This window comes from Simochromis diagramma, unplaced genomic scaffold (genome assembly GCF_900408965.1).
Source record: "Simochromis diagramma unplaced genomic scaffold, fSimDia1.1 OVJJ01000497.1, whole genome shotgun sequence".
Taxonomy (NCBI): Eukaryota; Metazoa; Chordata; class Actinopteri; order Cichliformes; family Cichlidae; genus Simochromis; species Simochromis diagramma.
In genome coordinates, this window is record NW_024386912.1 from 107,338 (window position 1) to 129,551 (window position 22,214).

Sequence of the window (22,214 nt, forward strand, 5' to 3'; positions counted from 1 at the left end):
GTCAGCTTCCTTATTCGGTCACCGGAGCATCCGTGACATCATCATTCCTACCTAACAGACGTGCCCGTGCAGCGTGAGAACTTACGACACTGATTAAACGGATGTGAAACTTTGTACAAGATGTTATTCGCCCTTTGAAACGGAACCAAACTGCTTTAATAACACAATGAAGCATCTGAAATTCCAGCGTGGAAAATCCCGAAGGTGTGTTACGGCAAAGTAAAAACGCAGTGAAGTGATACTGCTGCAGCTTCACAATGAAAACGGCCTGAAGCAAAGCAGCAACACAACTAAATAGGACATGCTCAATGGTTGCAGTGTTGTTAAAGATGCACAAAGAAGCAACAGCTGAGGGCGCTGAGGTAAAGACCTGGCAGGAAACGGATTTGCACTATGTTAGTTCGCCCAGTTATTTGTGAGCCTCTCAAAATGGGAACTTGTATAAAAGTGGATGCAGTTCCTGTTCACACTACACTTTTGTTAAAGCCCTCGAATGCAAGCTGAAAGTCTGCCCTTTATCCACATACTTGCTTTTAAACCCACTGTGGTCCGATCTGCTTTGACACGAATATTTGTCCAAATAGTTCTTTAGCAAACCTCCAGAGTCTTGGCTCACTGTGGCACTTCAAAGCACTGCATGCTTGTGTTTGTATGCAACCCTCTGCTTACTGGGTGGAGAGGCTGGCGAGTCCCTTCACACTGAGAAACAGGCAAACACACATGGTTAAAATGTCCTCTTTATTCGTCAGTAAATACATTACAAACCATTGTGGCAAAAGCCTTTAAACAACTACACTTAAAAACAACAGAAACAGGGATCGCTGTGCAATGATAAACAACAATATGATAAACAACAATATGATAAACAACAATATGATAAACGGGTGCTTTTTGTCTTTTCAGCTCATTTAGATTCAACTCTGCAACAAATAAATAAATAAATAAATAAATAGACATTGGTTCTTTCACTACACGTGCACATCAGCTGTGTAGTTTGGTTTCTTCTGACAAACATGCACAGATAACTCCTTCCACCTGCTTCCTTGTATCCTCAGCACCTGTAAGGCAGTGCGGGCTGTCCCATCTGCACAGGGTGCACAAAAACACCTCCTAGCAGTATCCTTTCCCCCCAACCCAGCAGCTTGTTGAGAGTGACGCTGAAAGGTGAGAGCAGGCCCTTTTCCTTGACCTCAGCTCTGCTGTGCTGGCTGACAGAGAGACGCTGCTTCCTGTGGATAGCCTCTGCCTGCCTGTAGGAGTCAGGGTAACTCTTCACCTCGGCGCTCTCGCCAATCTTCCTGCTCTCGACCATTTTTTCTTGTTGCCTCTCGTTTGCTGTGGAGGAAGGGCATATTCCCAAAGGGGTCAAAGAGAGGGTAAGGCTTTTACGTTTCTCTAAGAGAGAAGCAGAGCCTGATGGGAGTTGTAGTTGGGTGGCCTTTAGCGTTGGGTTGATGGGCTCACAGGGACGGGAAGCTGAAACCTCCGATGGTTTCTGGACAGGCTGCAGGTCACGATGGGGAGGCAACTCAGGAGCCCGCAGTTGCTGCTGCTTGTTGTCAGGGCTCTCTGACAGCCAGCGTCTCTGCTGGGCTTTGTCTTTGTGCTGAGCTGAGTCTGCGGTGACGCTCTTAGCTTGACAGTTACTGTTCTGACGGCTGTGAGAGAGGTTCACACTGTCGTTAGCAGGTGGCAGGCAACTGGCCAGCTGCTGGATGAGGAGGTCGTGGCCACGCGACTTTTGGCTCAGAGCACCCTGCAAGTGCTGCAGCTGACCCAGGAAGTTGAAGTTTGGGGAAATGGAGGGCCGGCGCTCTTTCACAAACCTTATAAGGGGACAGAAAGGATGTGGGTTATTGTTGCTAGTATTTCACACGTCACACTGAGTCTAGGTAGTACTCTGCAATGAGCTACAGGGACAGTTACCACAGTATTATAGACTGTACGACAATAAACAGGAATAACAGGTGAATAGATGCTCATTGGAGTGTACTGAATGTCTCGATAATGCTTATATAGAGTGCATACATACGCTAACTGAGAGGTTTTAGCAAGTGTTCAAGCTGCTATAATGTCTTGTAACTTCACAAAGCCTTCATGTTATTGATCAGGACTGACTACATCTGCTCGTTTCCTCTGACAAGCCTAAATGCATCGAGACTCAGAACAGTGGGACAAAGGAGATCTGTCAAGATTAAGACAGGTGCAGATTTACACAGCTGGGAAGGAAACAACTGCAGCCTGCAAGATAAACATTTCCAACAATTGCATGTAAATACTTTGTTAAGGCAGGAATATCTGGATCCTCTGATGTATATCAAAATATGGGTCTTTGAGAGGAGAAGTCCTAAAACATGACTTATGTATACTGGTTCCTTTAGAAAGGTGTGCATCCATTGTTCTCTGGAGTTGTTGACTGTTGTAGATAAAAGTGTGAATACCATGTGCTGTGGACTGTTTAGAGAAATGAAAAGTCTTTCATGGGTAAAAGTCTCCAACTGTCAAGACCACAAATACTTAAACTCATAAGCAGAGTTAACTTCATTTCACCGGAGTGGTGAAAGTGCCAGAAAACCTCTGATAGCTGCAAGTTAAATAACTCATGCTCAGCTTTAGAAAGGAAATCAGTAAGGCTTCTTCAGTGTTCTTATGTTATTTGACAAAGTCGAGCTCAGTCCCCTCTGCAGGATGAATTTGTGCTACTAGCCATACCTGTAAGCATGGTCCAGGTCCATTTCCAGACTGTACATGACATAGGCAACAGCCAGAGCTGGGGAGCGGGAGATTCCTGCTGCACAGTGCACCAGCACCGAAGCCCCCGATGACATGGCTACGTCTGAACACACAGTGCATAGTGACAGTCAGCCGAGCGGGACACAGAGCTGCTGTATTGGCTAAAGCTAACCACACTGCAAATTACATTTTTGAAAACAAAAATTCAATAATAAATATTTAAAAATTGAAAATAAATCTAAAAAACAACATCATGACTTGTGCATGAGGGTTCATAGCCTGCAGCTTCTATCGTATTGCCACTGCTAACTCAACTGACTGCATAGAGCCGTGAATGCAAACGTCTTGCACTGTCACAGAAGTAAAGCATTGTTCAAACACAATGATGACAACATGGTGAGTGTTTAGTGATCATGTGCATTAGAAATCTGAGGTAATCTTGTTCTATTGCTGTAACGTGAGAGTGAGGCCTTACCAATGAAATGCAGAGCCTGTGGGATCCAGGGCAGCAGGTTATCCCACAGAGAGTCATCGATAGGAATGCGGAGATACCTGGAACCAGGCAGGAAGGAGGGCTGGGGGCTACAGCGACTCACACTCAGCACATAGGAGATACCCAGCGAGGCCAGCTGGTCCTACACACACACACACACACACACACACACACACACACACACACACACACGCTTTGTTTCTGCTGTACGAGAGTTCACAGTGAAACTTGGCTGTCTGTGCTCTACCTCACATATAAACTGTGATCGTCTCTGTGTACATATTAATAATGTTGGTAATTGTTTAGAGCACTTTTAACTTTATACTTCACTGTTTTTTTAATTTGTTACAAATTAAAGAATCACTCAAAGTGCTTAAGAAAAATATTTCACACGTAATTTGTGAAATATTTGAATTGTTTAAAAATAAGGTAATATAATAATATTGCACATGAAGTAATGATCTGCTCAGTAGGCAACAGATTTACGTGAGCATGCGCAGCTGTAAGTGCTTGTTATTTAATGTCCACATCAGCCACGCGTGTGCTGCTGTGCTGTGTGAGAGCATTGCACAGGAGCTGTTATTGCGACATTATGTCTTTGATAGCGACAGCACGGGTCCTCTTCCTACCTGCGTCACGTCGCTCTCTGCTCCGAGGTAGAGCTGCGGTAGGATGACGGACAGCGGGGGCCGCTCCATCTCTCTGTCCCGAGACAAGACCATACCTGCAGCACCACAGGCGACACCCGTAGGAAAGAAATCCGCTGCGTGAAACGTCCTGTGACCAGTTCTTAGAAGACAAACATTCAAACAGTGTGCGTTTCCTCTTTTGCACGACGGTGCATCCGTGCTGTATCCACGCCGTACTTACTGAGGTGTCAGCTGCTGCGCTGCAGCGAGGTCCTCCTTCCTCCTCACTGTGTTTCTCACACTGGATTCTCAACGATGAGCTCATCAACTTTCCAACAATAGATCTGGACTGGATGATGTCATTTTCAGCCAATCACTGCGCCGCCGCACTTTCACACGCGCAGACGCAGCTGTCCGTGGGGCCGCCTCAGCAGCACAGACACCAGTGTGAGTGCTGCAGCACATGACGTTCACTCCAGTCACATCTGGCCTGTGTATTTACTGCAGTAGCGGCTTTGACCTCCTGTTTGTGTTACTGCTGCTGTAGTGGAGCAACCGTGACCCACATGATGTCCCTGAGGACGCACAAAGTATCCTGACAGTGCAACACATCTTACTGCACATGAGACTGAAAGGCTTTGATGGCGGATAACCAGCCGAGGTTTGCCTGTCCGCATGCTGCTAACTGCTTCCCCCTCTGGTGTTAACCTGCATTCTTCTACTCTTTACTACCTTTCTATGCTAATTTAAACCATGCGGATTGGTTTGCAGCATTTGATGGTTCTGCACAGCATCTTAGCTGTTCCTGGTCTGCACTCTGTGCCCTGAAGATGTGCAGGTTCCTAATACTACTAAGACCTAAGATCTCCTCACGTTGTGAAAGGTATCCCAGCTTGCATCCTATTACTACACTGAACCGTCTCTGGAGCATCCTTTGCACAACCAGCCTGAAACGTGGATCCTGTTGACAGCCTCCCTGTGTCCTGTAGATCTACCTTTTCTAGCTACTGATAAGATTTCTTGATGTCAGGCACTTCTCCCGTCTGTCATCATCTTCATCGTGATTGCCCTGCAAGATACTCGGGTACTTGTAGCTGTCCTGTATACCCACTTACTTTTGCTTCTGGCAACTCTAATCCTCCAGCCTGGATCCCATTTCCTTGCTTTGCCGAACATTTCTGCACGTAGACCCAGGGTAAGTAAGTTACTGCTGTCAATGAGCTTGATGTCAAACATGTACAGAGTAGGTTTATCAGCTCTTCGGGGTGACCTCTCAGTAACCAGGAAACGGGCAGACCATCACAGACCCCTCACACCCTGGACACAGACTCTTTGACCTGCTGGCAGACGGTACAGAAGCCTGCAGACCAGGACCCCCCGACACAGGAAGTTTCTTTCCCCTCGCCGTCTCCCTCCTAAACAGTTGAACTGTCACACTGCTAGACTGCAACTGCACCTTATGCAGACTCCGTGGTATTCATTTCTGTAATCCTGTATATTTGCGTGTGTGTACCGTGTCGTTTACATATTGTTGTTTTACATTGTTGTGCTTGAGAGACACCATCGATCAGAACCAAACTCCTTGTGTTTGCGCATACACCTGGCCAATAATCGTGATTGTGTGATGAGGGGACTGACACCTTTGCAGAATAGCAGTTACGGGTGACTTGTGGAACTTTCTACCATCGACAGGAGAGGTCCAAGGTGAAAATCACTGCTGACCAAAATCAATGCAAAAGCTTCTCTCACATCTGCCAAAAAATAAAATGAATAAATATGTTGATCCCCAAGAATTTAGGGAAAACATTCCTGAGGACTGAGACAATCACACAAATGCCCTGGTTCCTTCTCCATGGCTTGGGTATGGCTTCAGTCTCAGGGATGAGTCTGGCTACAAAGCCCACTGCCTTCTCACTCAGAAATCCCTCTACCTCCATATGGATTTGGACCAGTTGGCTTTCCACCCAGACTTCTTGCTTACTCTGGACGTCCATTCATGAGCTGCTCCTCATGAACGGAGGAAGATGATGGAAGTAATCCCCAAAAGTTGATTCTGTTCATCAGGACGTTTTCAGTGGAGAAACGTTTCATCATCATCATCATCATCATCATCATCATCAGGTGGCTTCTTCAGTCTCAGCTGACTGCAGGTTTCAACCTTAGAAACAGGACATTTGCACAATGACTGAAACCAGCCCACTGAGCAATGTGAGCTCAGTTCCTTTGCATGTTAATGATCAAGGAACTGAGCTCACAGCCAGAATCAGCTGTTGGGGATTTACTTAGCTGGATGAATGAGCATGAAGAAGATGAAGTAATCCTTCCGTTTTCTTAACATTTCCATCATGTCTGCAATCAGTGTATAAAGATATGTCCTTCTCTCCCACCTCAGTGTCCAGTCTCATACAGCCGTCAGTACTTTGTCCCATCTCTGCATGTGCACTGTTGGCCAGCAGCACCACAGGTGATTGTTGATTGGCTGCAGCTCAGGCAGGTAGATCAGGTGATCTCATCATCACTTTAATCCCACTCCAGTCTGAATCCCAGGTTGCTTTCTGATGCAGAGTGTGAATGCTAGAGAGCGTTCAGGCGTTTAAAAACCAAAACAAACTGATCTGCATGTTACGTCAGGACCCTCCCCATTTATCCGGGCATGTGCAGACACTAGCAGCGCACTGGCTTGTGGCCCCCTGTGCCTGGGTTCCTTTCATATAGGAAGACTGTGTCAGTGTGACGAGACAGGAAGCATCAGTTTGGATATATATGGCATAATTTTACTTCACATTTTTTCATTACAGAGTAAATCTTGTAATCTAACACAGGTATTGGACAGGTTCCTAACACCAATATATGAGGCTGCATTAGCTAGTGGATACTGCATAGACACGCACACAAACTCATGTACACACACGCACAGAATGACAAAATCACTACGTTTTCCACTACAAAGTTCTATGTCCTGTGATTGCTGTGCAGCCACAGAAGATTATGTGACCATGTATTAGAAATGTCTTTAGGCTCTTTTTCTTACCTGGTTACACACACACACACACACACACACACACGCACACACCAGTTGTGTTGGACATCTGGGTGTCTAACATTCTGTACTCCGGGAACATCAGTGCTGATTATGACACAACAGCCGGGACGAGTTGTGGATTTCAGAGATCCACAGCTGGATATGAGCAACTTCTGAATATCAGCTGTTTGTGTAAACACCAGATTTATTCTATAACGTTAAGCTGACCAGACTGAAATCTGTGTCGCAGCTGGGATGTTGCTACGTGTGTAGAGAGCTTCTCTGTCCCAGCACAAACTTTGGGATCCACGAGGTAAATTTGATGCATCCATGTATGTTTACTTCAATCCCAATTAAGGCGGTGCATTTCTCTGGAGAATAAAACAAAAGAAAGCCAAAGCGGCACGGCTGCAGCAGCCCACACCACAGTCCCTGTTTGGACTGGTCTTATCCACAAGCCCACCGTTGCACGGCGCTTCTTCAGCGGTGGGGAAACAGGTAGCCAGTTCTCTGTCTTGGAAAACTAAAGCGTGGTGTTCAAACACCTTTTGAAAAAGATTTGGTCTCATCTGTGGGGGCGTGATTTTACTTTGAGACGAGCTTTGAAAAAACAAGCTTCAGTCGTACAGGAGTCAAATGAAAACTGTGCACACCTGGCAGGCTGCTGGCCTCCCCAAGCTTTCAATCAAAACCTGAACCACGTTCAAGGAGATGGATGGGTCGCTGCTGGTCTGGTCACCGATTATCTGCAGTCTTCACTTTGTTCACGATGGATGAAATGATCAGCATCTAAACGAGCTGATGGGAATGTCTGGGAAGCATTCAATTCATTTACCGACACATAAGTTCAATGAGAACATTGTGTGTGGGAAACGAACGGGGGAGGGATCGGAGGGGAGGAGCCTGTGCCTCAAAGGCCATCCCCAACACTTCAAGTGCTTCTTCAGGGGGAATGCTAGACCAGCTCACTGCCAGGTCCCACAGACTCAAGCAGAGGTTGGCAGGTGAGCAATCAGCAGGGTCTTCAAGGAATGTCCTATAAACGAATCGATGTCTCACACACAGAACACACAGCATTACTACTTCACACAGTCTGTATGGAGCAGAATGAGACCCCAGCCACAACCGTGGGACACATGCACTCTCTCTCCTGCTCTCTCTCACACACACACACACGCACACACACACACACACACACACTCTCCAGCTACACAGGTAAACCAACAAAAACAATAATGTAGCATTATGTTAATAAACAAGTAGAGGATGAACTAGAATCAGAATGTGGAACAGGAAGAATGACATTAATATTGCTGCTGCTGGCAGCGGCTGCTTTTCCCTTATGTAGGTTACACTCTTGGTTTTTTACTCTGATTCTCTGTTGGAGGAAGGAGGACAGGTGCGGCGGGTCTGAGGGAGAGGTCGCTGGTGGGGATGGTAGGAGTACTGGTCACATGGAGGCGTGGACTCTAGAACTGTTGGGCCAGCAGCTCACAGAGACGCTTTGACACAGTGTCTTTGCTGCAGCGCAGAGTCAGACGGTACATCTGCACACAGGAAGAGACAGAGTGAGCAAACAACAGGGAAGCACGGACCCAAGCGTCGCAGCCAGCAGTGCTTCTCACTTAGACGAGACTCGGGACCCTCTGTACCTGTACCTGTGCCTGTGCGTTCGGTTCCAGTCTCAGCAGGCAGCCAATTTGCTGGCCCTTGGTCTGGATCACTCCAGCACACACATAATTCTCTGGGTTGGGATCAATGTTGTCCAGCAGGGCTGTTCCCAGTCCCAGAAGCTACACAAACATCAGCAAACACAAAGAATCACAAACAGGAACAAGACAATCTGGGACTAGCAAAGGTCTATGAAGCCTCGGTCATCAACAGAGACCATCATAAACGCCTGCTTCACACCTGAACAGTAAGAATAGCCATGTGCAACCACGAGACAGCAGCTTTAGTGTTTGCCTTGACAAACGCATCAAACATGGTCCTACCTTGGCCTTCAGTACTTCAGTGTCCATGCTGTGGTTTGCCTTGAAAATCTTTTGTGCTTCTTGCTGAGGCCTAAGGAAAGACGCTCTACAGTTACACGTGATGGGAGAGGTGCAGCCCAGGGGAGTTCAAGCCTTTAAAGCCTGGACCACCAAACACTCGAGTGTTTAGCTTCTCATGAAATGAAAAATTCACAGTAACATATCACATCTGCTACATCAGCCATTAGCAAAGGTCTTCCTTACAAATGAACTGTGAACTTTCAGGGGAAAAGTCCCCAATGACACACGGGCTTAAAGCTGGTTCACATATAATGTCTACAGTCACGTGACCCCAGCTGTGCCAACTGATTAACAGCACCAGCAAGTGACTGACAAACTGTATTTCCCTGTTGTTGCATTACAAAAGCATCACCAGTGGAAAGGTGAAGCAGGACCAGAGACTCGGGGTGTAGTACCACCAGTCACAGGCACAATAAGGCTGATGGAAGAAACTGGAGCCACACAGTCAAATGTAAAAGCATGCAGAACGTGTACACACAAGTGTGCGAACGTCACGTGCTGCTCAGCTCTGCTCCAACACTTACTGGCTCAGCTGCTTCCAGCGCTGGAAGAAGTCACTGGAGGACATTTCAGTTGGCTGGAAGAACTTGTTGATGGTGACAGGAAGCTTGAGAGTCAGGTTCTGCAGAGCTCCTCCATACCTGCTCACAACACGCGCACACGCGCACACACACACACACACACACACACACACACACACACTTCAGTGGGTACGATTTATTTCTGGAGATTTTTGGATGACTAGATGCTCACAGCGGTTTCAGTCTTATCCATGACAGTGTTGGTTTAACAAAGTGGGTGCAAACACACTGTGACTGACGGGCTCCTCGAAACATCAACGCAGGGACGTGATCCAGCTCGCCACCGTTTGGGACTGATACACAAACCTACCTGAACTTGATGTTGAGCAGCGGGGCGTCACAGAAGTCAGTTATACACTCGATGTTGAGGACTTGTTGGATCTGGGCTCCTCCTTCTACCAGTGGTTCCACTGGTTTGCTCTGAACATTCAGCTGTGTTTAGTTGTCAAGAACCAAACAAACAGACCTGCAACTCTGTGCAGCGCACACACTGGTTTACAGAGTCGCTGTAGCCTCGTGTTATGTTATCATGACCAGTGTGTTCACACTGGTCATGATAACGTAACATCAACATCCTGGGAGCTTTGGATGTTTCTACAACTACGACTGAGTAACTGTTGAAAGGATATGAGCCTGCAGTTCCCCGGGACAGCTGACTGTGGTGCTGAAGCTGGCAAACTGCACTGAGGTCTTGTTACCATAGAAGAGGTACATTCTCCCTGAGAAAGACACACACATTGTTTTAAGGAGCTTTCAATGATCGACTTGGATTGTGGCTTACGCAAAATAAATACAGTATCAGTACAGCAGGCCAGGCCCCACTCGATGGGCAATGACTGAAACTCTCACTGGCCTCAACAAGGTGGGAAACTGGTTTTCATGGAGCAGCCACGGTGGGAAACTTGATAAGATGGGATGTCTAACCTCACATGCAGTATATAAATCAGTACATGCATCTTTATCGTAACATCTACTGGTGTGGAATTCCCATTAGCATCAGGCTTTCAGAGAGCGCTGAGCCAGCACTGAACACCATAACCCCAGAGGTCCTCACCACTCAATCCCCACAGGGTCGCGTACTCAGCCCCCTGCTGGACACCAACCATCATTGTCAAGCATGCTGAGATGCTTCCTATGACAGAGAGCTCTGCACTTCCAATGCTGGTCTAATGCACAAACAGCAAATAAAGAGGCTTGAGCCCAGAGGACACCACTGTGCTCAGGCTCATCTCTGATGGAGATAAGACAGCGTACAGGAAGGAGGGAGACAATTTGTCCCGCTGGTGCTCAGCAAGTCACCTGAAAATGAACAAAAAACAAAAGATCTTATGGTGGACTTCAGACAGCTTTCTCCCCTCTCGTGATAAACAAGTCTGCTGCAGTCTCCACCTTCAGGTTTCTGCTAAACTCACAGCTGGACCCACAACACCAACTAGGGTGTTGGTGCCAGAGCCCAGCAGTGGCTGCACGTCCTCCCTGTCCTAAGGAAGAACAACCTGGAGCAGAAGCTGCTGCTGGCCTTCTACCAGTCCTCAGTAGAGAACATGCTGTCCTACTGCCTGGGTGTTTGGTATGCAGGGCCCTACTGAGGCCACATGGAAGGTAAGTAACACTGTCCAAAGAAATCACTGGCCTCCATCTGCCACCCCTGGAGGCCATTGCTAGCTCCTCCTGTCTCAGGAAACCCAGCGTCATCACAGGAGACCCCTTACATCCCACCACCACCTGTTTGACTACTGCCTTCATGACGGTGCCCCTGGTCATTTAGACCCCACACCTCCAGACTCTCAAACACCTTCTTCTCTGGCGACATTCAGCAAACAATGCCATGTTTGTGCTTTCTTAATGCCAGAGGTTTTGATTTCTGCAGCAGGTTGGCAGCTTTTGTGCACCATACACTAGGGCTGGGCGATATGGCCTAAAATTCATATCACGGTATAATTTGAAGCACGTGCGGTAACGATATATATCACGATATATTCTTTTCTTCTGTATAACCCATTTTCCACACTTAAAATCCTTTAATTTTCTCAAAAATCGAGAGTGTGCCTTATGTATGACTTCTGGTTGTGCTTACTGACCTCGAACCGATTTTGGCTGCAGAAATCTGTTAAAAATGTTTTAGTACAGCTTTGGTAAGCTGCACTGCTTGATGGATTGTCAGAGCATTACGGCTGCCGTAGTGAGGAGCTACGCGGAGTAATCTGGGTGCTAAACTCCGTCAGCTTCAGGTCCCAAAGTCAAACGAACACTGAGAGTTAAAAACGGTCTGAATTCTTTCACCTATAATAAAATCATCAGCATTGCTGCTTTGCCAGGTGCAACAATTAAGTTTTACATCCATGAAAACAGAATTTACTACATTTAACGGAGTTAGAACTTAGCGGAAGTTAGCTCGCTAGTTTCCACCTAAACATTTCATAGCATGTTCTGACTGAGATTTCTGAAACTAATTCAAACGTACAGCTCTGCTGTCACTTCCAACATAAATGAAGACAGGAAACTAAACAGCAGTGGCGTTTGCAGGGTTACTGAAGTTGGACTACCTGGTATATAATGTTGTGCTACGTGACTGCTAGCGACACAGCTATGTTAGCATAACATTAGCACAGTGAAGCTGCAGGATGAAGCCAACTTTTTTTCCACTCGATAAAAGTTAACGTGAGGGATTCTGGTGGTCAGGGACAAATGCAATCGCATAGCAGGATGCTGTACACGGGCCAAACTCCAGTCAGGAGAACAACTGAGATAATCCATCCACAATACGAGGTTAGTTATTAATATACTGCAACAACATGGGAATAGAGCAGCTGCCAGAGAATTCAACATTAATGAATCAATGTTACGGAAGTGGAGGAAGCGCAGTTTTTGGCTTTCCCCATATTTCAACAGTGCTTCATCTCTTTGCTGTGACTGTCGCCCGCCATCATTTGCAGATGATAATGGTTTTAGCCGCTGCGATGCTTTCGACCAAAACAGGCGCAGCTTGATGACATCATCAACATGCGGTAGAGCGGTATAGTCAAAATCTCTATCGTTGGCCAAATTTATATCGTTTATATCGCCCACCCCTACCATACAGCTCTGCACCCTGTGACCCTGGTCTTCCACTTTGTGGATGAGATCCTGGGGCTCCTGATCGTGCAAGATCTAGGAGGGAAAAACTCCTACTCACAATCTAGCTCGCTGCAGCAGTAATTCAAGTTCAGTGTGGATTCTTTCATAGATGTTGGTAAAGGCAGACTGAATTGATCTCATGTTGTCTGTGTGAGTGTGGCACTGAGACTGAAAACCCTTCATGAATGAACAGGTGTGGCTCAGTACTTTGTCCGTGCAGTTCATAATCTCAAACTGTAAAATACTGGCAGCCTCCTGCAGCAGAGGCACCTGTGGCATACATTTGAAAATCTCTGCCTTTGAATTTGAGGTTGAGATCAGTGAGACTCACACTCACTCACTGCCTCCCCAGCAGGGTGATGACACCTCATAGCTTTTTACAGCTGAGGGGTGAGAGCTACACCACAATATAGCCATTCAAATATAATGAATTACTTGCTAAATCACACATGTATTGGTAGGAAAAGGTATAAGAAGTAAGCAGAAAACCCCCAATGTAATACTCACCCAGATTCTGACGATACTCTGACTTGATGCCGATCTGCAGCAGCTGATTCTCAAACAAAACTCCATTGTTTTTGCACACAAACCTGGGAGGGAGAAGACGAACAGTGAAATGACAAGAACAACATCCCTGCAGCTATTTGACAAAATTGGTCCTACTTAGATAATCAGTTATACAGTATTGTGCAAAAGCCTCTTTCTTATTTAAAATTGGAAAGAGATCTACTGATGGTACTTCTCAGCAACAACACGCAGCCCCAAACCATTAGAGCCTCCACTAGTTTAAAGAAGACGCTCTCTTTTCTACCTCTCTCCTGAGAACCCCGTATACACTGAGGACGATTTGAACCACAAACTTCCTGCTGCTACTGACATTCAGTCCAGTACTGGTAACTCGTTGGTGTAGAAATCCTATTTTATGCCTGTCAAACTGCTGTCTTTGGCATTTTTCATAGGCAACATACTTGCAACAAGATAAAACCTAAGTCATGTGTACACAACATCAATCATAGGTTAATGTTAAAGAAGCAAAATCAAAATGTTCCTGTGAAAATGTTAGATGCAAGGAGTGGAAAGGAATGCTGCTAATGTCCACAGACAAACTTCCACAGGCCTTTAGAGACACCAAGTGGAAAAACCCAAAACAAACAAACACTATAAAGAGCTGGGGTTGGTTCAAGGCTTTTGCACAGTACTGTATCCTAATTTTGATATTTAGCAAGTAATTGACTCACCTCTGTGGGTGCACTGATCTGTTAGCCACTGCTTTAATGTCAACATTCATCAAGTCACATAGATAGAATAAGACGGGATCAGATCTAACTTGGTTCCTTCAGTGAACACACATACAGCACATATACGTTGGGATATCATGGCCCGGTGTGTTACGGCTGATGAGACCTCTACTCCTCCAAGAACTTTATAGATCCAGTGATTTCAAACGGGAGTCACAAGCAACATCAGACAGTGAATGTTCCCCTGAGGGAAAGCAGATCCCACAGGGTGTGCCCTCCATTCCCTCACCAGGAAGCATGGCTGGCTGTTGGAGAAAGATGAACACTGCACTACAGCAGCAGAGTGAGGCCCCTTTAACACAGGAGAAGGGAACATGTCCCACCCTGCCTCCAAGAGACCACTGTTGAATTTCCCATCCTACGACATGCTGGGCCCTCAAATGCTCACCTTTAACAGTGAACGTGGCCCGACAGTGATCACATAGGCCATCGTGCCCAACAATCAGAACATCGTTTGCAAATGCAGACAGCACCCCAGCTTAACTGAGAGCGGCGGCGATGAAATGCAGCACTCCGTGCTCAGACTTTTGACGCTGGCCTAGAACTGCAATCGGTAACCTGTAGCAACAGTTCGCAGCAACCACGGAGAGGAGGCACAAGCTGAGGCAGGTGAGCAACCAGCAGAACCCAGTGTGTCTGCAGGAAATGCATCACCTGCTTAGTTTAGTTTGGTTTAGACTGGGAGAGGAGAGGGTCCTGCCGTGCGACAGGAGTCCACAAGCATCTTTTTAGGGTCGAGTGCCGGAGCTTGTGATTAAGGCTTCAGGCCCAGTCAACTGTCTCCTAGCATAGACATCCACCAGGCAGAAGGGGCATGCCATCCAAAGAGAAACCCCACCTCTGAGGACAGGGGCGAACAGTCACCTCCTGGCCGGGGATGTCCTACCGCGAGGACGCCCCAGTGTAGACCCAGTACACACTGGAGAAATGACATCTATGGGCTGCTCTGGGAAACGATTCACGTTAACCCCGAGGACGTGGCTGGAGAGAGGCAGGTCTGAGCTACCCTTCTTAAGCTGCTGCCCCTGCACACAGCCGAGTGGTGTTACCAGTTACTGAAGAATGTGATTAATGGTTTCAAATGCCTTTGTTAAGACAGTTTTTGACATTATCCATTAAATGGTTCTCAAATTCAGTGCAATATTGGAGCGTTCTTAGCTTTACACGAGTCGGTCAAACTTTTTTCCCTCGTTTAGTCGACTAAGAAATGAGTCACCAGGAACATCTCTGGTATTGGTACACACCAGGTGTGTGAGACGACAGCAGAGATGACTAACAATAGCTAGCTAGCCCAGCTCGGCAGAGGGGTTCTGCTCCTCAGTGAGAACAGCCTAAGAACCGGCGACAAGTGATATATGTGCAGGCAGAGCCACACATGCGTCACTACAGGCATTAAAGAATATCCCATACTATATGCACTGTACCAAGTGAATCGCCTGAACGGGAACCACATATGTGTTAACCAAACAGTTACAAACTGTCAGTGTGTTATGTGTTCTGCCACAGCTGAAAAATGTTCAAAAAGACAGAAATAACCAAAGAATCTTTTACAGGTTACCCTGACAAACGAAGGGGAATCAAATTAAACCGTTATTTTAAATATTGGAACTGGATCAGTACACAAGTGGCACTGTATGAATGATGTAATCAGAACTCTGTATTCAAATATACAGAATCCACACTGGAAAGTGGTATGAATCAGACTTAGTAGGGCCTCTAATGTACATGCTTTTTAAAAACAGCAGCAGAACTATGTAGAGCTGATATTTTAATTAAGTGTGAGGACTCTTTTTGACAAGGAATCAAACAATTTTATGCCGAGCTACAGCATGAAAATGTTTAGACACAGAAGAAGCTTACTTGTTAAGAAGTTCATCTGCCTCAGACAGAGGAGGAGCAGGATCCTCAGAGGGAGGAGCAGAGCTGGGAGGCCACAGGACAGGGCAAGGATGCAGGGACAGCCCAAGAACAAAGCAGGGATGAAGCAGATAGGCAACAGGACAAATAAGGAATGAATGGGTAAGAGTGGAAATGGGAAATGAGAGCAACTCATTCAACACAGTAAACAGGAACGGTGTGATGAAAATTGGCAACAAGATAAGATAAAGTAAAATGCAGAGCTGGTTAGTACAAGCACTTCACAGGTGAATGATACACACAGTGCAGAGTTCACCATGCACTCTGAATGTGCATCTGTGGTACAATACTCACACAGGCCCACATCGAATAGCTCTATACTCACTGCTTAACACACGGGCCCACCACTAAAGAAATAAGCAGGGCTTCAAGTAACGTTAAAGAAAACTAGGTGAACATCAGCACTAAACATGCATATTGTGCACATAAAATGTGATGCCATTAATGATGGTTTTAATGTGCGCACAATATTTGCCCCGCAGTTGCTAGACAGTGTTTCCATGTTTTTACAGTTGTAATGATCATCTACAGTCTGTTTAATGTTCTCCTACCAGTCAGGTCTGCTGCTGTGCACAAGCATTCTGGGGGGGTTAAAGGTTATTACCAATAAGGTGCATCAACCACAGCAAAATATGAGACACTGTGGATCAATGGAGACACAATGCATTTGACTAAGATATCAGCTTCTGCTCCACTGAAAAACAAACGGGTGTCTGAAAGAACGATGGTGCTCTTACCCATCCAAATAAACTGACGGCAAATATATTTATAGCCCTTTTCCACTGGTACCTACTGAGCTCGGCGCGACGCAACTCTACTCGGCTGCAGTCGTTTTCCATTACAATCGAGTACCAAGTGCAGAGTTTGTGTGCGACACAAACACAACACAAAGCGATGGTGTACCTGCTGTTGGTGTGTGGCCTTGCGGCTCGGGGACCACGTTTTGTGTCATTGTTGGGTTAAAATATGGAAGTTTTGTTTTTCATAAAGGAGTCGCTCTCTCTTATGACTCATTGTGCGACGCCACTTAGTGACCAGTTGGATCAATGCGACTCGACTGGTTTTCCATTACAACCCAGTAGTACCTTGTCTGCGTGCTTGTCGTCATAGTAACGTGTGTGCGCGTCCCACAACACAATTAATATGCAACAAAGGTGGACGTCGAAGCGAATGCATACCTGCTGCTGGGTCTGTAGCTTTTCGTCACACTCGGGGAACACGCCCTCGTTTTCTGTAGCCGTTCTGATTTTTGTGAAAGCAACGCCAAGCAGGTACCAAAAAGTACCTGCTACCAGGTACTGTGACCTAATGGAAAACCCTGCAAACCGTGCCGAGTCGATTCCAGTAGGTAGTAATGAAAAAGGGCTGTAGGTGCTAAAACAAAGTCCCTGGTACCACCTAATGGAAAAGCCTAAAGACCAAGTCGAGGTGAGCTGAGTACCGAAAAGGGCCGTGAGATACCCAGGGCTTCACAAACCTACAGGTTGAAAATAATATTAATAGTAAATGTAATAACAAAATCATCTTTTATAGATTAATCTGTAGCACTGTTATATTACTGTGACGCACCTGACAGGAGAAGCAGAGCAATAATTCAGGACCACAGCTCCGAGTGAGACCAGAAGCTTGATGGGATGGGCAGCAGCCAGACACCGGCAAGAAGCACTTTATCAGGACAGACTGACTGAACGAGTGTTTTTGCTGTGTGGTTTATTACAGAAGGAAAGCCCAGAAAAGAGGGCAGTGTGTTGTACTGACTACAGAGCTGTGGATCTGCTGCTCTCACTACTCCTGTGTGGACAGTGTTATATTGATCACCCACAATTTTAGACGAGCAACTACCAAATTGAATGCGTCCTTTGGCACTGTGTACGTGCCCTGTATGAAGCAGTGCAGACGGTTTACAGAGCACGTTCCCTGTAACGTGCTCCCTGCTGCTGCTACAAACCATGTGGCTGACAGCAGAAAAGTTTGCACTCAAAACAGCAAGTTTGACTAAGCTTCTTCACTTACGTGCAACAAGTCACCTCCTCAGTAACATACATGTTAAAGACATTTTCAATGAAAAAAACAAAAAAAAAAACCCGAGTTGCATCTTTTTAGCCAGTTCTAATTTTGTAGGTTACTACTGGTCCCTTACTCCGAGTCACCAGAACCCTCCACCAATAGGGAATCGGAGGTCTCAGTGGGCTGTTCCAGATCTCTGTCAGTGTCAATCATGGTGAAGGACAGGAGAAGACACGCATCCGTATCAAAACACACAGATGTGTAACCGCACAAACAGACACACACACACACACACACAAACACAGGGGAATGGAGAGAAGGGAAAGAGAAAAAGACGAAAGACAGTCACATACATAGCAAGATTAAAAAAAGCAGACCTGCCAACCTTGAAGCTCATACCGAGTCCATCGTCTCCGTTTGCCACAGATCAGAAACGCTGCGATCCAACTGTGACTCGACTTCTTACGTTTCTTAAAGCTTTTTCTTAAAGATAGTGGGCTGACCCACTACGGATCATGTGCTCCATTTACATGAGCCAAAGCATGAAGGCGTGGCTTATTATCACCTGAGGTTGCAGGTGAAACAATTATGAGAGCCTGGCTCACACCATCATGTGCCCTGTTGAGATCACGTGACTGGGATAGTGAGTGGGGGTTGGAAGGGATCTCAGAACTGGATTATAGACGGCAGACGGCTGGTGTCGTAAGCCCCGCCCTCTGTTCAAAGATGGTCGTTCACAGTGGACATGCATGGCCTCTTTCAAACCATCTGCCTTCTCAGAATGTGAACCCTGGCACCCTTGGAAGAGTGACCTTTGACCTTTAGATGCCGATGTAGTCGAGCCTTGTGCTATCCAGGTGGCTCTTCTATGTTGTGCCATGTGTTTGTGGCACTCCTCGTGCGCTGCACTGCGTACAGCATGTTGCGTAGCTAGTGTTTGGGAGGTGTGTTTGTTGTCTGAGGGTGTGGCTGAGTTTGAAGTGCACTGGGATGCCTCCTGACTTTCTCTGCTAAACCTACATGACAATGTCCTTCCGCTGTCCTTCCGTTTCTCCCTCGTTAATGGCCGACCTCGTTTCTTGTCAGTCTTCTTTGATTTGATGGAGCCCCAGTTTGTGGACCTTATTGGTGAAGTCAGAGTTTTTGATGTAATGGGGTGTGTTCCTCACCATGGGAGCTGGGATGGTGGTGAGGTGCTTGGAAGCGTTGTAGGTGGCTGAGTATACACTGCTAATAATTGAGTGGGATGACTTCTTTGTGAACCCTAAAGGTCCAGCCACCCTTTCACTGAAACAGTTTCTGACAAGACTTCGCCAACGTGGACCAGCTAAAGGTCCAGATGCATCTTTCAGGGCTTTGCATTTGTTAAGGGTATGACTTTCTTTTATCTCCTACAGTTTTCTTGCTATACATTCAAAATAAAAACCCACTGCCTACGTCACACGCTACAGTTCAGCCTTATGATACCAATATACCTGCTGACAGTGCTGGTGCTTTTAATAGTTAGGAACACAACAGGTAATCATAGTATTTCACAGCACAATACATGTTATGGCCTGAGCAGTCAAAGAACGAACTTTTCTTTGAGAGCCAAACCTGAAGCAGTACATATTTACTCTTTGAGGAAACCTGCCAACTCCTCCAGGCCTCTTTACCTCGAGTGCCTGTGCTTTTATCTCATGCTATACCAATCGTTAACATCAACAGCGGCTCTCAAAGAAAAACCAGTCATCAACAAAGAGACGTTGGACCGCAGCATCAGATACAACATCCAACTACAAATGTCTTCAGGTTGGCAGGTCCATATAAGACAAAGAGAGCAAAGTAAGACAGAGTGACCGGTGACAACATGAACAGACTGTAACTACCTGCATAGTAGTTGAAAAGCACAAACACAGCTCCACAACCATCTTACATTCACCACACAGTAAAGAAACAGCAAAGTTTGCCAGTGATGTTTGAGACAGTCCAGTATGAGTCAGTCTTACAGTGTTGTTCCTTTTAGCTCTGCTGCACTTCAGTCATTTTTAACCTCCAGGTACATTCGTGCACAGAACAAACCTGCTTTCTAGCTGAAGCTAACTTTGTTCCACGCTCGGCCCTGCACTACGATGCAAACGTGCACCTTTGTCTGATCGGTGCAGTCTAAGCTGTTTCTATCTTATGACTGGTTCACCACTACACACAAATGAAGTTGTATGAAAACAGATGTTACTTTGAGCTGTTACTGTGATGTCCCACAATCACCACACACGAGTGTTTGTAATGTTAGTCCTAACGACCAAAGCTGATGATTATTCTTAGTTCACAGGGTGCTGACTTTGAGCAGCTGGTTTTAGTTTCATTTCCTTTTCACACAGCTCTGCAGGCTCACAGCTTCTGTACAGCCACCCATACTGGACTTGACTAAAAGCTTAGTTCAAGAGTTCATCAAGACATGAACTTTCACCTCAGGAAGCCGTCGTCATTCACAGCAGCAGAAGGTGCAGCAGGCCCTGAATCAGAGAACACGTCCACGAGTAGGCTGCCAGCATTGGTCTGAGCAGCACCGACGGGAGCAGCAGAGCGAATTCCCAGCAGGTCTGCTGATGGTGACGGGGTGGACTGGAAACCAGGAAAGTTGTATTAAATGGAAAACATGAGAAAAGCTGAGAGTTTTGCAAACAAAGACTAGAGAAAGCGTGCTTACAGCATTAGATGCAGCCATGGCTGCTGTGTCTGGGCCCCGGTCGGCCCCTCCATTCAACTCCCCAGCCTCCCGTTTGCTATCATCCAGCTCTGTCACAGAGACGGCTCCTGGGCCCTTCTTCTTCTTCAGCTTGGCCAGAATGGAAGACTCCCTCTCTGGAAAGGGAGGCATCTCCTCTAAGACAGTGGCCTGAAGGGGAAACGCATGTTGTGGGTTACCTTAGCCAAGCAGCCCTGACCATTAACATAATGTCGTTTTATCATTAGTGAGAACTAACCAAGACATCGGTGCTCGCAATCGAAGAAAGCTTGAGATACTCGACAGCACGCTGTTGCAGTTCCACATCAGAGTTGCGGATCTGGCTGTCACAGCGCAGCACCTCTTGGATGGTGGCCTTGGTCTCTGGGAACAGGTTGATAAACTTGATGTAGGCCGACAGCAGCAGTGCACGAGTGGGCACCGAGCACAGGTGGAACTTGGAATGAAGAAGGTTGAACTGGACCAGGGGGCTAGATGACAGGGAGACGGGCTTATTACCCAGCATTTCGACTGTCGACTTGTTACCTTATCAGATTAAAACCACCTTACCTGGAGCGTGGGTCACCAGCAATCAGGTTCCCAAACTCTCCAAGAATGTAGCCTCCTACTTTCACCATGTTCTCATGACAGGCAGGGGCTTGCAAAGCCTGGAACACACAAGGACTGCGTTTAGTGGTTTTCCTAAAACGGATCACTGAAACAACCTTCTTTAGGATTAAAGTATTTTTCGACTTTAGGCCACGTTTGCTCTTGCTCACATCTCCTTCAGTTCTTACTGTTGACATTCAGACGCTTGAGGACAACCACTGCTGTTGCAGACAAGATAAAAACACTACTATCACATATATGAATCAATTAACCAAAGGTAAACACACTCAAACCGTGGTGTGTGTGCTCCTGAGCAGCTATATTATTCATATATGAAAGTCTGAAGAGCCAAACCAGAGTGTGAGACTAATGTCCAAAAACAAAGTTTGAATGTAAAGAAGGAAAAACTCTTCTTAGTGAAACATCGGGCTGCAGAAGAGCCGTCCCAATAAAACGCTTCCGAACCATCTTCCAACTACAAGCTCTCTCTATTCACCTCCACAACATTTCGAGGGTTCATGAAGCAGTACCTCAAAGACCGTTTTGGCAGCGTAGCCTTGCACATCGTCTCGGTTGATGACAATCTGAATGACGCGGTACCACACCTCCTCGCTGACGTAGTCCCCAGCAATGCGAATGAGGTTGAGGATAGTGTCTACATACCAGGAGTAGTCCACGGCATATTTCTCTGCCAGTATGGCCACTTTCAGCACCTGAAACGGCACAGTCAAAACTGGTTCATCTGTTCAAAGCTGACAGAGTGGATCAGGACTCACCACTCACGTGTTTTCTTTAATGGTGCTAAGTGTTACCCCAGGCCTGGCATAAACAGCATTTGCTTGCACAGTGACTCACACCTACCATTTCCTCTCTGATGGAGTAATCTGCCGTTTCCAAGTAGCTGAGCATCTCCGCTACGATCTGTTTGGCGTTGCTGCGATCACACATGGCATACAACAGATCGGCCGCTCGCTGTCGCACACTCACGTCCCTCTCAGTCTGCAGAAGCACGGACAAACAATAAGAAGAGGAACACTGAGCGCCAAC

At 46.5% G+C, this 22,214-nt stretch overlaps 2 protein-coding genes across 11 annotated transcripts in view; both read right to left on the reverse strand.

Moving 5' to 3' along the window:
• Positions 1-719: 719 nt before the first annotated feature.
• On the reverse strand, positions 720-6,480 carry si:ch211-195b15.8 (tyrosine-protein phosphatase vhp-1). Of its 2 annotated transcripts, none has more exons than XM_040036311.1 (5): positions 4,097-6,480; positions 3,856-3,950; positions 3,209-3,368; positions 2,713-2,836; positions 720-1,826 (listed from the first exon to the last, which is right to left on the reverse strand). In XM_040036311.1, the coding sequence occupies exons 2-5, from the start codon at positions 3,946-3,948 to the stop codon at positions 1,052-1,054; spliced, it is 1,152 nt and encodes a 383-aa protein (XP_039892245.1). In that variant the 5' UTR covers positions 3,949-3,950; positions 4,097-6,480; the 3' UTR covers positions 720-1,051. The 2 variants fall into 2 exon arrangements, with proteins under 2 accessions (XP_039892245.1, XP_039892244.1); XM_040036310.1 differs by having other exon boundaries at positions 3,856-4,015.
• A 127-nt stretch (positions 6,481-6,607) lies between these two features.
• Positions 6,608-22,214, reverse strand: part of ap2a1 (adaptor related protein complex 2 subunit alpha 1) — a 36,614-nt gene continuing 21,007 nt past the window's right edge. For 3 of the 9 annotated variants that reach the window (XM_040036302.1, XM_040036301.1, XM_040036300.1), the window contains 15 exons: positions 22,029-22,166; positions 21,698-21,880; positions 21,129-21,226; positions 20,818-21,049; positions 20,541-20,729; positions 20,301-20,455; positions 17,985-18,047; positions 15,788-15,850; positions 13,137-13,219; positions 10,142-10,231; positions 9,823-9,946; positions 9,456-9,572; positions 8,872-8,941; positions 8,530-8,670; positions 6,608-8,424 (listed from right to left, as the gene is read on the reverse strand). In XM_040036302.1, the coding sequence (XP_039892236.1) occupies positions 8,347-8,424; positions 8,530-8,670; positions 8,872-8,941; positions 9,456-9,572; positions 9,823-9,946; positions 10,142-10,231; positions 13,137-13,219; positions 15,788-15,850; positions 17,985-18,047; positions 20,301-20,455; positions 20,541-20,729; positions 20,818-21,049; positions 21,129-21,226; positions 21,698-21,880; positions 22,029-22,166 (1,824 nt within the window). In that variant the 3' untranslated portion in view covers positions 6,608-8,346. The remainder of the gene's footprint in view (positions 8,425-8,529; positions 8,671-8,871; positions 8,942-9,455; positions 9,573-9,822; positions 9,947-10,141; positions 10,232-13,136; positions 13,220-15,787; positions 15,851-17,984; positions 18,048-20,300; positions 20,456-20,540; positions 20,730-20,817; positions 21,050-21,128; positions 21,227-21,697; positions 21,881-22,028; positions 22,167-22,214) is intronic. The other 6 variants (XM_040036303.1, XM_040036304.1, XM_040036305.1 and 3 more) reach the window with 6 other exon arrangements.